This window comes from Opisthocomus hoazin, chromosome 7, assembly GCF_030867145.1.
Source record: "Opisthocomus hoazin isolate bOpiHoa1 chromosome 7, bOpiHoa1.hap1, whole genome shotgun sequence".
NCBI lineage: Eukaryota > Metazoa > Chordata > Aves > Opisthocomiformes > Opisthocomidae > Opisthocomus > Opisthocomus hoazin.
Window position 1 is genome coordinate 27,603,854 of NC_134420.1, and position 14,099 is coordinate 27,617,952.

Sequence of the window (14,099 nt, forward strand, 5' to 3'; positions counted from 1 at the left end):
CTCCTGAGTACCTCATGGTCTTCAAGCTGAAAGCTCCGTTAAGGAGTTTCAGGTTTTCTCTTCCTGGACAGTGAGATTGCAGTCCCTGCTAGATGTCCTGGGTTAGGACATAGCCGGCTTACTCCTTTCTCTATCATGCTACATCTCAGAATCATTTTGGCAGAGAAAACAAGGATGTGCGCTACTCTCTCTTCTAGCCCATCTGTGTGAGAACATCTTAATCCTTCTTAAGATCAGGGAAATTCCCTTTTCCATTGTTCATACAGAACAAAGCACATCTGTTCTCCTCTGCACCTTGTGCTCTGACTGCTAGGATGAGCTTATGCAGAGGTGACTTTAAGTGATTTGCATCATTGTTTGGCATCAAACCGTTTTGTGGGGTGTATCTACTGGTCTTTTCACTGATGTAGTGGATCATCCCACCTATTGCAGGTTGTGGGACAGAGCACGGGGTATGCAGAAGTCGCAAGATACCTGAATGCTGGCGTGAAACAGGGAGGAGGGAGGGTTTGGTCAGTGAGTGGCACCTGCCAGGGCAGGACAGTCTTTCGTGCTTGCAGTGAGCAATGACACAAAGACTCTGTCCTCTGCCTGTGCCGGTGGGCAATCTTCTACTTTTCATATGATTTCATACACTGTGCTACCCACCCTCTGTCCGCAAAGGGTGCCGCACCTGCTCATAGGTGTGTTGCTGAGCTACCTTAAATGTAATGGCTCTTTGCTAATTTTCCACAGGCTCAAAGAAGGGTCTTATATGAACAGTGGTGTGAGGGCTTTTGTTTTTTTTCTGTTTATAGTATGAGGTCTTCAGATTTTTTTTTTCCTTACCTTGTCCTCTCAGTGTCCGTGTAGTGATTTTAATAGACTTCAAAGACAGATCAGTAACAGTCCTAGTGAAGAGTTCTTGGTGTGAAAGGGCCAGTACCAGCTGAGCAAATCTGTGAGGATGGTGTTTGGGTCCCTTAAACAACTTGCGTTTCACGAGGCATCTGAGTGGCGGTGAAGACAGCTGCAGATCCCGCAAAGCAGTTAAAAATGGCACGTGTGTAGCAGTGTGTGACTGGGGCTTTGCCCTCCCAGTCCACTTGCACATGTTAGATGTGCCTCTAACGCTGCCTTTAATTCGGTGTCCTGTAAGGACTTGAATGTGTGTGCTGAATATTAGAACAGTTGTGTTCAAAAATAGACTGTTTCTACCCCCCCCCCCCCAATGTTGAACTTGATTTTCTTCTGACGCGATCACAAGACTGCTGCTGCAGCAGGGGCTTAATGCTATTTACGTCGTCATTTGACATAGCAGCATCTCTCAGGGGATTTTTAAACAATGCAGCTGTTCAGGAGAGATGAAGAGGTTGAGGGTGGGGAGAGGGAAAAGGAGGAGAAATAATTTCATCTGCCATTAGGGATATGGTGGGGGGGGAGGGGAGGAAGCCAGCAAACGGGCGAGTTCAGTAGATTCATGATTCTGCATGAATGGACGGCAGGATCATGGGAGTCGCGGCTTTCCCTTGAATGGGAAGGAGCGTCATGGGAATCTGGCTGCTTCTAATCTTTTTGTGAATGATTCTTTTCCTTTAACATGGCACTGCTTTTATGAATGGCTCTGGGGACAAAGTGCTGCAGAATCCTTCTCAGGCTGTACACAGGTGCCTTAAGGAACACAGGGGTGGGAGTCAGGTGCAGCAAAGCACAGAGATGCTGCGATGTTAAGCTGCTGTTCTGCCCTTTTGAAGTCTGAGAGGACATTGCACCGATTTTAATTCAATGTAATTAATTTAGCTTGATGGAAGCAGAATTACTTTATACGTGAAGTATTTTTAATACTTGCTTGCTTCTATTTCAAAATGTAGTTGGCTAAGTGTATTTTTCCTGTTCTGTTAAGGATGGAGATGACAGCACAACAGAACAGTTTTGGAATGATTAAACTTGAAGTTCTGCACTTCTTGTTCACCCACTTGCTCCCACTTTGGTTTGTGTTCAAAATACTAAATAATCAAAGTTTTATGGCACCAGTGTGAATGGAAACAGAGGGCAATAAAGAATTGTTTTGCTTGGTCTGAGGCAACTCATTTACCATTTGGCTTAAGTATGAAATAAGTGTTCTTCACAAGCTGTACTTCAACACTGTTGTGTACGTGTGTTTTCTGATTTCTGCTTTTTTTTTTTATTCTGTGCAAACCTGTATAATTTGTTTTCTTGCCATCTTCATGGTCCCTTATAAAATGTGCTGAATCGTTTCAGAATTTACTTGTCACCAGAAGTAGCTTAATATCGCAAACTTCTTGCGCAGGTTATGTTAAAATTCAAGGATTCCTATTGCAGAGGTGAAAATGTTAATGTGTAGTAGCAGCTACTTAAAATAATGTTTTCTAAAACCATGATAACTGAGATGTTCTTAATATCTGAGTGGTAATTCAACTATTTCAAACTTAAACTTTTAAAATTTTTTTTTCTAGGGGAGAAGTACAAAGTGGAAACAAAAGTCATTGTGGCAGACTTTGGAGAGAGAGAAGACATTTACAGCAGAATCAAAGCAGGATTGGAAGGCCTGGAGATCGGTGTTTTAGGTTTGTATCTGATCTTTCAAAATATTTGAGTGGTGTTCCTTCTTGACATGCCTACCTTTTCCCCTGTTGAAGTTCATTGAAACCAATTCACGACAGCTAATATTTGCCTAACTGGAACTGTGTTGCTGCATGCTGGAGATGCTTTTAGCTTCGTGTTGATACCCTGCAAGAGATGGTGCCTGCATGTATGCCTACGTTCTAGGAATTGTGTGACGCTTACTGAACGTTTTCGATGTGTTATTGTGTGCCTGCTAAAGGCTCTGTAGCTGATGATTGCGTGCACAGTGACTTGACCTAATGCTGCCTTAGAAGTTAGGCAAGCTCCAGATACTTAAGTTCAGCTTAGCAGTAGAGCCCTGTGGGAGAACCGTTAACTTTTAATTACAGAGCTGTTGAAATTTAATCATTACAGTGTAGCATCAGATAACTGGCTCCTGTTTCAAAAGTTGTAGGGGTGTTCTGGTCATGTTGGTAAGCTGCGGTTCTTTTGCTGGTAGCAGTGCGATATGCCAGAGTATGGCTTGTGATGTTGTGGGAGCGTGGGCGGAGTGGTAGTCCTGGAAAAGACAAGGTGATCCATCCGGTGACTTTGTCAAATGTAGAACTGCGGTGATTTCAAGAAAGTGTTTATCACAAGCTAAGAGGAATTTAAATACAACAGCAATGTACCTGAATCTTTCCCTGAGTAAAGGCAGTTGGTTATCAGTTTTCTGGTTCTTTCGTTAGAAGCACGTATACCTGTGCATATCCTGTATGTCTGCGGTTACTCAGTATGGGGGTGAGAACTGGTGATGGCTAAAAATAAGGCATGAAATTTTATGAAGTGGCGTGGCTCAGACTTCTACTGGTAGATGTTGTCTGACGAAGTATTTCTCACTACAAAACTCATTTTACTAACCTGAACTGCAGGAATTGGAGCTAGAACTATATTTTTCTAAAAAGCGTATTTCAAAATAAATTTCTTGTACACATGATGATATACTATATGAACTTTGTTACTAATAGATTGCTCTTGTTATACAATGTCTGCAAATAATGCCCAAGAAAACAGTGTGTGTAAAAACTCAATTTAACCATAACATTAAAGGGTAAAGCCCAGAATGTTCCCTAATATACGTACAATCCATGACATCCAGTATTTAATTGGTATAAAAATTCAAATCCACTGGAGTAAATGCAAGTGCCAACAATGTGTTTTGTGTAAAGAATGTTTGTGACAAAGCTGTAGATGCCTGGTTTCTTGTTTCTGAAGGAAATAAGTTCCAAAGAAAGTCTGAAGATTAAAAGTAATGTCTGTTCTAATCTGTCCTGTCAAAATCAACTCGGGGAGCGTGAGGCTTGCAAGCTGCCTGTCACATAGCAATTGCTGCAGAATAGTGTATCACTTAAATGTCTCAAAACACCAGCAAACCGTTTACTGTGTGAGGAGCATATCCACACTGGAAGGGGTTTTATTATTTCTTAGGCTGCGATAAGGTTATGGTGATGCACAAAATAATGAAAATCTGACTCTTCATAGCCTTGCTCAGAGTGGGCATTAAAACAGTGAATGTGTCTCAAATTTTGTGTAAGCTTGTTACAGGAAAACAAGCATATTCCTCAAGCAAAGCCTGATTCTTGCTAATGTTTGCGTGAGCACCTTGACTAAAAACATGGTAAAAATAGCAACTAAATGCACTAGAGTTGTGTATTCTCCAGCTGAGTTAGTCTGCTTTTTTTCTAGCAGCCATTGCCAGTGCAGATTTACAGAAATCTCTTGTCTAACTGATCGCTAGTGGTTCTAGTAGAGCTCATGCTGGAGATCATCAGATTACAGGATACACAGGATTCTTCTTTTTCCCAGATACAGCTGTATTAATAGAAACCACTTGCCAATGTGATTTTTTTTTTTTAGCACAGATGATGGCTACTCCAGAAAGATTGTATCTTAATTTTTTATGGCAATTCATTTCGTGCTTTAGCGCCTTATATTTTAAATTCTGTAGCATTTGTTGCAATCCAGAATATAGCTTTTGCTGAACTGCCATTCGTCATGTTTGTGTGAGGGCAAAACATGGGTTAAAAGAAAACAGGCATAAGGGGTGAGTTCTCAGGTTCCAGTAAATTTTTTTCTTTCAGGTCTCATCTGGAATGATAGGTATGAGAAGCGTTGGTAGCACAACATAGTTGCCATTGATCGATGCTGATTACTTTTTAACCTTATACTTAGGCACCGGAGTCTCCACATACATCGCTCCAGATCAAGCTTCTGGTTATGTAGTTGCACAGAGTCTAACTGAAGTACTTACAGATTGAAATCCTTGTAAACTTCTTATTTGGAAGCTGCTTCTCACCCACGTAGGAAGGCTAAAAGAGTTTGCATAATGTTTTGCTGTGTGTTCAAAACAGCGTCTGTCAGTGACTTCGAACATGTGCTAGCTACAGCAATATGTTAAACGAGCAGAGGTGGGAAATCTTCCTTTTGCTGTTCTTCAGTCGCTGTGATTCTCGAAAGCAGTTTCAGCTGGACAGTGTCTTACCATGTTGTTACTCAGATTTCTCTAGGTAAAATACGCCTGTACAAACCAAAAACTGATTTTTCTTTTAATGTTCTGTTCCAAACTGCAGCAAAGTACGATGTGGTAGAAAATGATTGCTGGAAGTGGAATGGTACATATCTGGGGCCCAGTCTGCAGGAAGGGGTGTGAATTTGGTGTGACTGTCTCTGTAGCATGAATCATATAAATATTCTGTGTTTCGAGAGAATAAGCAAGGTTAGTCCCCAAACCCTGCGACGGTTCATAGCCAAAATCCTTTCCAGGGAGATGGACTGAAAAGTAGTTTATTTTAAGATGAAAAGAAGGAAAAAATCTGGCTCACTCTTGCAACAGTAAGGTTGGACCTTCTTCCTTTTTAAAACTTTTCTCTTTCTAAATGTAGCAAACGTCTGCTGGGAGTTTGCCAGCTCCCTGTTCTCCTCCAGTTCCTGTGTTTTTAAAGGTTATCTAGAAGTTAAAAATTGGAAGCACACAACGTGACTAATGAACAAAGAGTTTCCCTAGATAGATGAAGCTGTCAATACTCAATAGCTGTCATCCAGGGGAGCCCTGGAGTGAAGTTTGTGGCTTTGCCGGCCGCTCTGCTGCGTGTGTCCTGCCTCCCTATTGCTTCTGTATCTTTCACTTTGGGTGTGAAGATGATGGCTTTTGGCACAGGTGTACGGGCTATTTAATTTATTTTTTAATGAAAAAAAGGCATTGGTACCTTCTACTGGTGCTGCTTGCCCTGTGCAGGCGCCTGCCCCGGCAGAGCACAGCGCCGTCGAGCAGACGCGGCACCCGGGGATGCTCTGGGGTGCGAGGCGCCGTATAAATGTAAAATGTTGCCACAGCAACCGCGTGTCACACGATTCACTTGCGTAAGATGAACAGCACGTACTTAGGAAACGGAGATCCCATTTGCTGGCCTTTTTTTTTAATCCCCCCCTCCGTGTCACTGTGCTTGATGAAGTTCAAGGCGGCCCAGGCTGTTTGGGAGCCCTGTGAGGAGTTTTTCCCTACTTGTCCTGGGATTCGAGAACGGATATTGGCTTCACGTCGGAGAATAAAACCTTGCCAGGCTGGAGTGAGGGGAACAAAATAATTAGGTTTAATGAAATACATTTTCTCAGTTAATTTTTTAATTTTTTTGCGGAGGTTCTCCGTGTAACGGAGCCAGAAACCCTCTCCGGCGGCCTGGGGAACACGGGCTGCTCGCCCGGGCGGCGGCGGGGGGCCCCCTGCTTTCCCCCAACCCCCGCGGCCCCGCGCCCGCCGCCGGGCTCCTGCTGCCCCCTGCCGGCCGCGCCGCGCCTGTGCCTCTGCTCCGCCGGAATGCGGGGCCGGGGCGAGGAGGGGGGTGCCAGCTCCCAAACAAGGGGAGAACCCACATTTACACCTTCGAAGTGGCTTGCGGGTTCGCTCCCACATTCCCCTGTGTGTGTACACAGTAGATGTACAGTTCAGGAAACTTGGCTAGAGGGGTTAGAATGTTTTAAACGCAGCATTTTACGGGAGTAGTGCTGGAGAAGTGTCGTTAGTCAGAGCATGAGAAATCAGATGGCACCCAAACAAGCTAATGAAAACTTCATGCTTTCGTTTCAGTCAACAACGTGGGAGTTGCATATGTTTATCCTGAATATTTTCTTGATGTTCCGGACCTGGATAAGGTAAGTGCTTTTGTGGTGCCTTCACTGTGTTCTCACTGTTCGCTCCAAATGCTTAGCAGAGAGGGCAAAAGCATTTAGGCTTGGTGAAGGTGCCCACATACCAAGGTTTTCTGATCAGAAGTAAGGGCTCAGAGACCTGGGAGATCTACATACACAGCACAGCGCAATTCAGGTGATGACAGTCTCGGCTTCTCGTCTTGTGATTTTTACATCCTCTTCCCTGCTTCTTAATTTTGTATTTCCATTTCAGACAAATGTGCTGGGGTCAGTATTTGGATTCCACTCCCCTCTGCCTTCTCATCTGGCTGCTGTTCCTGAGCTGCTTCAGCTTGTGGGCTGGGGGGGTTCTTAAGCGAATGAAGGGAAGGGAAGCAAGCGACTCTGTGAATGGAAGCTGTGTATTCCATAACACTGTTATGAAACTTAAATATGACCGTTTTGGACTGTTTGTACTGTAGGAACAATCTTGGTTGCACTGGGTACATTGAAAACTCTGGTTGTGAACAATTTCACTGGTGCATGATTTTGTTTCTAAAACCCCTGTAGTTCACAATATCCGCTGTGGTTTTGTGTTTGCTGCTTAAGTATTGATAAATGTATCTGGTTTTTGGTTCACCTTCAAATAAGCTTCATAATATTTAACAAAAAAATCCTTTTTTTTTTTTACCTGATGAATAAACTTTTAAGTCACTAAAACACTGTTATAAAATGGTGAAGAGCAAAATACAGACATTAATTTTTGAACGTGTCTAAAATACCAGAATTTATTAAAGTTCATATATATTGCAAATATTGTTAGGAAATACAGTGTCAATGTGATACATCTGTGTTGTCCTTTATCAGTATGAGTCCCTAATTGGCGATCAAACTCCACCAAGAGCAATTCACAGACTTTGCTTTGAATGTCTGTCACTCTTCATGATACTTAAGCAGGAAGGCAAAGAGTAAAAGGTGGATGTAGAAGCGTAGGGTTTAATTTATCCTGGCACTTAAGCCCAGAGGGTGTGTAAATATTGATCAAATAACTGAAACCAAAACAAAATCTAAAACTTTGTTTTCTTGCAGACAATTGACCAAATGGTCAACATTAACATCATGTCTGTTTGTAAGGTAAGTGCCCCGTCACCGACGCGTGTTCTCGATGTCTTATTTCAAAACTGGTAAACAACTAAAATTCAGTTGTCTGAAGCAGTTACTTTCACCTGTTGGACCGCAGGTTCCTTTTTCACCTTAGAGTAACCCAGAGGTTATGATTGTCGTATCAGACTCTTCTGATTGTTGTGTGAAAGGTAATTTGTTGCAAAGATACCTGTTGGGTCTTTGGAAGAGCAAGGCATGTACACAGAACAACACTTAGTGCTTCTCCAATGCTTGTTGCTCTTGTCCTCCTTCTGAATCGTTCATTAGTTTCTCCTCTTGTATCTGTGTTTCTTAAGGTGGGCAACCCTTATCTCTACACACCTCAGGTTTTTGTGCACTGTAGTGAGAAGGCACTGACATGTTTTCTGTGAAATATGTGAGCAAGAAGGAGAACCAAGTTCACGGAAGCGTGCATTAACTTTTGAAGTAAAGTCACCTTCCCTTTTTGATATTTAAGCTGAAGATTTTATTGAGAAGAAATCAGCCTGACTTCAGGCAAAAACATATGGGTGTTCCCTTGTTTATTAACATGAGGCCCATGCAAAAATCAGATTTTGATCCTAGTATTTCAGAGCTTAAAAGGGGCAGAGGCAATAGCAGCTGCTTATATGACACCAGGGAGTCAAGTAGCGTACTACCAGTGAGTGCTGAAGAAACTCCTTGTGGTTACTCACTGCTAAACCTTAACTTTCTCTTCCTATGCATAACAAAATTTGCATCTCCATTAGCTGAGGGTTAACCTTTTGCCTCAGAGCCAAAATGTTAGATGTTTCAAAGCTGGCTCGGAAGATTTGACTTTCTTGAAGCTGTTTTGATTAGGTCAAGCGCTAAATTCACCAAGTACGGTCCTCTTGGAGAGTCTAAACTCTGAAGTGTTTTGTTTGCACGTGAGGAGGCACAGGACCTCCTAAAATAAGGCTTCTGTAAGATTTTCACACCTGATTAAAACATAGGCAAACTGAAAATGCAACCGCTGCATGACTGAATGGGATTGTTAATATCAGCTTGCGGCTGCGAACTCTCACTTTCACGTGTGTTTTATCTGACATCTTAGAACTACTTGTTGCAAAATTAGAAATGCTACAACAGTGAATCTTCAGAAACTTTTCCCCTGGAAAAAGACTGCTAGCCTGACGAAAACAGATTTTGGGTTGACCGAGAAGGATTGTGGCCCGTGGTGCCTTGTTGCACTCCTGCAGGATTTCATCAGAGAAGTCAGTTATTAATGGGCATCTTTAAAAGTTTTCTCTTACGGAAGTAATTTAGCAGACTTTTTTTAATGTTAACAGAGCTACACCAGGTGTAAATCTGAAGAAGTGTTATCATGCATTAGACCTCCTGGCAATTAGTGTGATCAGAATGCCTCTGCCAAGGTGTGACTTCTGTGCTGCGCCAGCAGAGGGAGTGCACTATTCAGTGATAAAGAATTTGGGGTGCCAGTCTTCCTGGACGAGTTTTGTTCGAATAGGAAAGTTACAGATGAACTACTTTAATACCTATTTCTGTACGTGGCAGGGTAGGATAATAGTTGAGGTCTACATTAACTCGATATACACCTAAAATTCCAGAGATTCAGCCAGATTATATTGGTTTCTGGAATAAACTAGTGCTGTTTTGTGGCTTGAGTCATCATATTTGTGATCGGTGGTGGTCAATAGAGTTGACATGTCATACAGTGTCATACAGTTTCTTGTAAAATTTGCATCCCGTCAGCCTCTTCACATTCTACTGTGGTTGTCTTCACGCGTATAAAAACTTACTGAAGATCTGCTCGCTGTGTGTTAATAGTGTTTTTCCTTCTGTTTGAAAACTTTTTTCTTGACCGTGAACAGCTCCTGCTACTGGGTGTAATCAGCGTTTGAGCATAAGCTTCCAGGCTTGAAAATGTTTCCTCCTGCATGAGCCTGTTGTGTAACTAAACAGTAGGCATGCCAGATGCTTACTGTTTTGGGGAGAGGAGCACATTAGAGATATGTACCATCTGTAAGTCATTTTTTCAGGAGAACTCATAGAACTAGAGAATCCTGGTAGGAAAAAATAATTTTAGGAAAAGTCTATACTTCCTTTCACTTAGATTTTTGGGACACAATGCTGTGAACATGTGGTTCAGTATTTTAGGTTGATGCTATCACTTATCCAGGGGTATAAGTGTGTTTAAAAAAAAAACCAACCAAAAAAACAACAATAATATTCTCCCTTCTTGTGTGATGTTTGGGATGGAGGAGAGCACCGAGTTCTTAAGCAAGGAGGTGAAGGTCTGCTGAAAAGGTGAAGGTACAGGAGAGGTAGAGCGGGTTTTGCTAGTACCCATTCAGGCTCTGCTCACAGTATCTCCAGATCCTGTCAGAGGTGTCACATAACCCAGCTCCTGTTACATTCTGGAGCACTGCCATCTTCTTCCTTGCCTTTCGGACCAAACTTCCTAAGTGCTTAGAAGGTAATGATATCCCCTGTCTTCTCGGTAACCTGTACCATGTGCCATCAGCAACACCTCTGTTGGACACCGTAACTTCTCTGGCATGCGTGTCGAACACCTCTGCTTCGGTTCTGGCCAAAACACTCCTTAGGCTTGAAGTGGGAAAGTCAAAATATTCAGCACAGTTTGGTTGTGCAGAAATGTTAAGGTCTGTTTTGTTGCTGTACACGCAGGTGTTTTTGAAGGGTAACGCTAATCCCTTACCTTTTGGGCCATCTTTTTCTGTGTTGGATTTCCTAGGGAGTACGCAGCATGTAAGAAGGGGTGGGCTGAGAGATAAGACCCTGTCTTCACCTCATAGCCTAGTTGGTCCTGCTGTTTAATACTTTTCCCATCTGTAAAGGATCTAATACTATGAAATTTTCCCTAATGCTTGAGAACTTGTTTTTTTTGTTCACAGCTTTTGAACATGTGTCTTTCCCAAATCCTATTGCACGTTGCCTGGCCCATCATGTCCATAGAGCACTGTTGGGTTAGGTCACCCATGAACCCCACAGTGGTGCAATTTTGGGGCTCAGTCAGCCTGGCATGAAGCGTTGTGATTCCTGTGATCTGCCTTCAAAGCACCCTGTAAACCACCGAAGACAAGCTATGTAGAACTGTGTAAAACACATAGGAAATCTCTCATCTTGTAAAATACTGGTTAAAAAACCTGACTAAACACCATGCTGCCCCTCCAACCACAGTGGATTCTTTTTAAGCTCTCTAGGAAATGTGAAATTTTTATGGGGATGTGTGGTGCAGGGCTTGCTCTGTTCTTCGTATAATATACAAAACAGCAGTGCCTTGGGTCTTGGTGATGCCATACATAGAATGAAGAATTCTTGTTTGTGGTATTTTCTCTGGAAAGCTTGAGACTTAATACAGCCTTATACAAGGATTGAGTTGACAGATAAATGAGGAAGGCGGGGTAGTATGTGAAGTTTCATGGTTCTGTCACAATTGCATCTTGAGCTTCTGGAGGGATATAAAAAGCAGAACTCTTTAAGGATTGTTGGTGGCAGTTCAGGTAGCATGGGTCTGTATTACAATTTTTTGATCTCTCATTGCATTTTGAGACACAAACTAAACATATTTCTGACATTGAATAAAATATTGGGTCAAAAGCCCTGGGGTTTTTCACTAACCAGCAAATGTTTAAGAGCCAAAATTATAGTTGCTCTTAATAGTTTTCATCTATACTTCCTCTGTGTCAACTGCACTTTCTTGTGTCACTTCACCTTTGTATGCTACAGCCTTTGGTTTCACCTGGAAAAACAATTAAACTTGATTTGGCTGTTGGATAAATGTCCTGAAAGCCAAGAATGCTGAACTTGCTGTCCAGTGGAAAAAACTGGGTAGGTAATGAGCATAGAGATAGCTTCTCATACTTCGGGGACTCCTCCTTTCTCCTTTGGAAGCTGCAAAAGAAACTTTGTATGTAAGGAACAGCAAGTATGTTTTTCCTGTTTGCAGCATCATGATATGCTAATTGCGTTGGGAGTGAGGCATAAACTGGTGTTCTCTTGAAAAATGAGTAGGACTAAATAGTTGAGGGAGTGCTGGCTTAGCGGTTGATTAAGCAAGGAGCTGAATTGGTTTGCAAGCTATTATGTTGTGGGGGAATATAAATTTTAGGCTTGCAGGCCAGGCTGTGTTTGGAAATTGGCACTGGCGGAGGAAGTGGGAGAGTAAATTACATATATGTACATGTCTTGGTGCCTGTGCTAATCTTCGCCTTGATCACCTTACTTATGTTATATACTTAGTGTCAAAGACAAAGGGAGAATAAGCCTACAAGATCGAGGATTTTTATCATCACCGTATTTGAGAAGCTTATAATTTGCTGAAGACTTCAAAATACGTAAATGCTTTGTGCTGAACTGAGAGATCTAGTGTCAACTGCCCTCTCAGTGGAAGAGGAGCGAGAGGTGATTTATCGCAGGTTGTGAATCCCAGGCGGGACAAGAGAACAACTCTGCCTGCAGAGTCTGAAACTGTGAGTTTAGGGGGAAGTAAAAACCCCAACAACAAAACCTGCAACTGATACAAAATTGAAAGGGGGAGAAAGAAGCTGGTGTATTTGAGAAAGCGGGGAAATATTCTTTTGCAGACCTGTGTGTAGAAAGCAGAAAAGCCTGAGGAGCAATAATCCTGAAAGACAGTAGGAAATGACATCTCTCTTTCCTGTGAGTGCTCAGATGAGCTACTGCAGCCTCATACCACGTCTGTAAAGGTACCCTGCCAGAAATCAGATGATAGTTGCTTGTACCCTGCTAGAACCTGATGTGAGTTTTTGTATTTGCTGTGTACTGGAGAGGATCACAGTAAGCGGAACATAATTCTGAAGGAAGTGGCAACACTGACTTGTGAGAGGAGATCACTCTGTGTATATGTGTATTCCAGTCTTGTCAAGAGATTTCTTTACATTTATATTCAAAGTCATAATCGAAGGGGGGGGGGGGGGGTGACGATTTTGCCAAGTACGTAATATAAGTTTATAACAGAGAGGGACAGTTGCCAACACTTGGAAGTGTTCTGTGAAGGTGGTCATGAATATCATTCAGATGGTCCAGAGGGAGAAATTTAGCGCTGCAGTATCCCACCTTGCTGACTTTGAACCTGAGAGAGTGATACACAGAAATCTGGAGCAAGAGAAATGTAGCTGTGATAAATACTTTTCAGAAATAGTCAGGGAAACACTGGGGATTTTTCTTCAAAGTGTAAGTAACTTGGGGAAACTTAGGAAATTCTAGAGTTCTGTGGCTTTTTGTGGATTTAGGGTTGAGACAAATACGTATTCCACATCTTGAAAAGAGAAAGCTCAGCCTTATTATTTGAGTAGTCTTTTTCCTGTGTAAAGGGCAGCGTGAGAAAGATGCTTAGTTGGAGAGCTTTCCCTTGTAAACTGGACTCTGAAAGTTTGTGGCTCTAAATAGGGAAGACTTTCTCTTCTAAAACTGTTGCTCAAAGGAAAGTCACTGACAATGAACAGGGCTTGCAGCGTGTGACATTTGGAGTTCCGTTTGTAGGTCCTGTGCCCCTTCCTGGCTGCTGACCTTGCCACGTGGGTTACTGTGCGATTTTCTGTTGACATCAGGTTTACTTGCCAGTTTTTACAACTATAAATAATTTTTATTCAGCTTGGGGTAGGAGCTGCATTAAGAAGGTATTGTTTCAAAACAGACACATTAGAAAAACTGAATAGTAGATGCTGAGAACAGGTTTCACAATAAATTTAACTGCTCGTCCAGGAGTACAGTTCCTTAATTCTTTCAGTGTAAGGTCTGCAGGTGAGTGTTGCGTGGGCGCGGTGTCAGTTAACTGTTTGTTAAACAGCTAGCACATTTGTGAACTTGTGTGAACCCTCTGCCCAGGCACTAGGAATTACCTTACGGTAGCAATGATGGTTTTGTACGAGTGGGTGCACCACGTGGAACTGCTGATCTCTAAAAACTTCTGTTGCTTTGAATTGTTATGGTTTCACCCCACATGGGTGAGCGAGATCTGAAGGAAGCTTGTGAGTTGCTTGACAAAGTAGAGAACTTGGACAAGTTTTCTACCTTCATCTTTGTTGTACTTGCATGGGCTTAATTACAGATCATTATACCTTTTGGAAGTGGAAAGAATGACTTGCAGTTATAACATCATACTGTAGAATGGTTTGTCTCTAGGTATACAACTGTAGTATTAGATTTCTGGCTTTGTAGAACAGCTGTGTGGCCCATAAGATGTGAAAGATGTCTTTGAA

At 42.3% G+C, this 14,099-nt stretch overlaps 1 protein-coding gene across 1 annotated transcript in view; it reads left to right on the forward strand.

Moving 5' to 3' along the window:
- Positions 1-14,099, forward strand: part of HSD17B12 (hydroxysteroid 17-beta dehydrogenase 12) — a 97,318-nt gene that overhangs the window by 58,739 nt on the left and 24,480 nt on the right. The window contains exons 4-6 of the mRNA XM_075427451.1: positions 2,457-2,567; positions 6,689-6,753; positions 7,819-7,863. Of these exons, the coding sequence (XP_075283566.1) occupies positions 2,457-2,567; positions 6,689-6,753; positions 7,819-7,863 (221 nt within the window). The remainder of the gene's footprint in view (positions 1-2,456; positions 2,568-6,688; positions 6,754-7,818; positions 7,864-14,099) is intronic.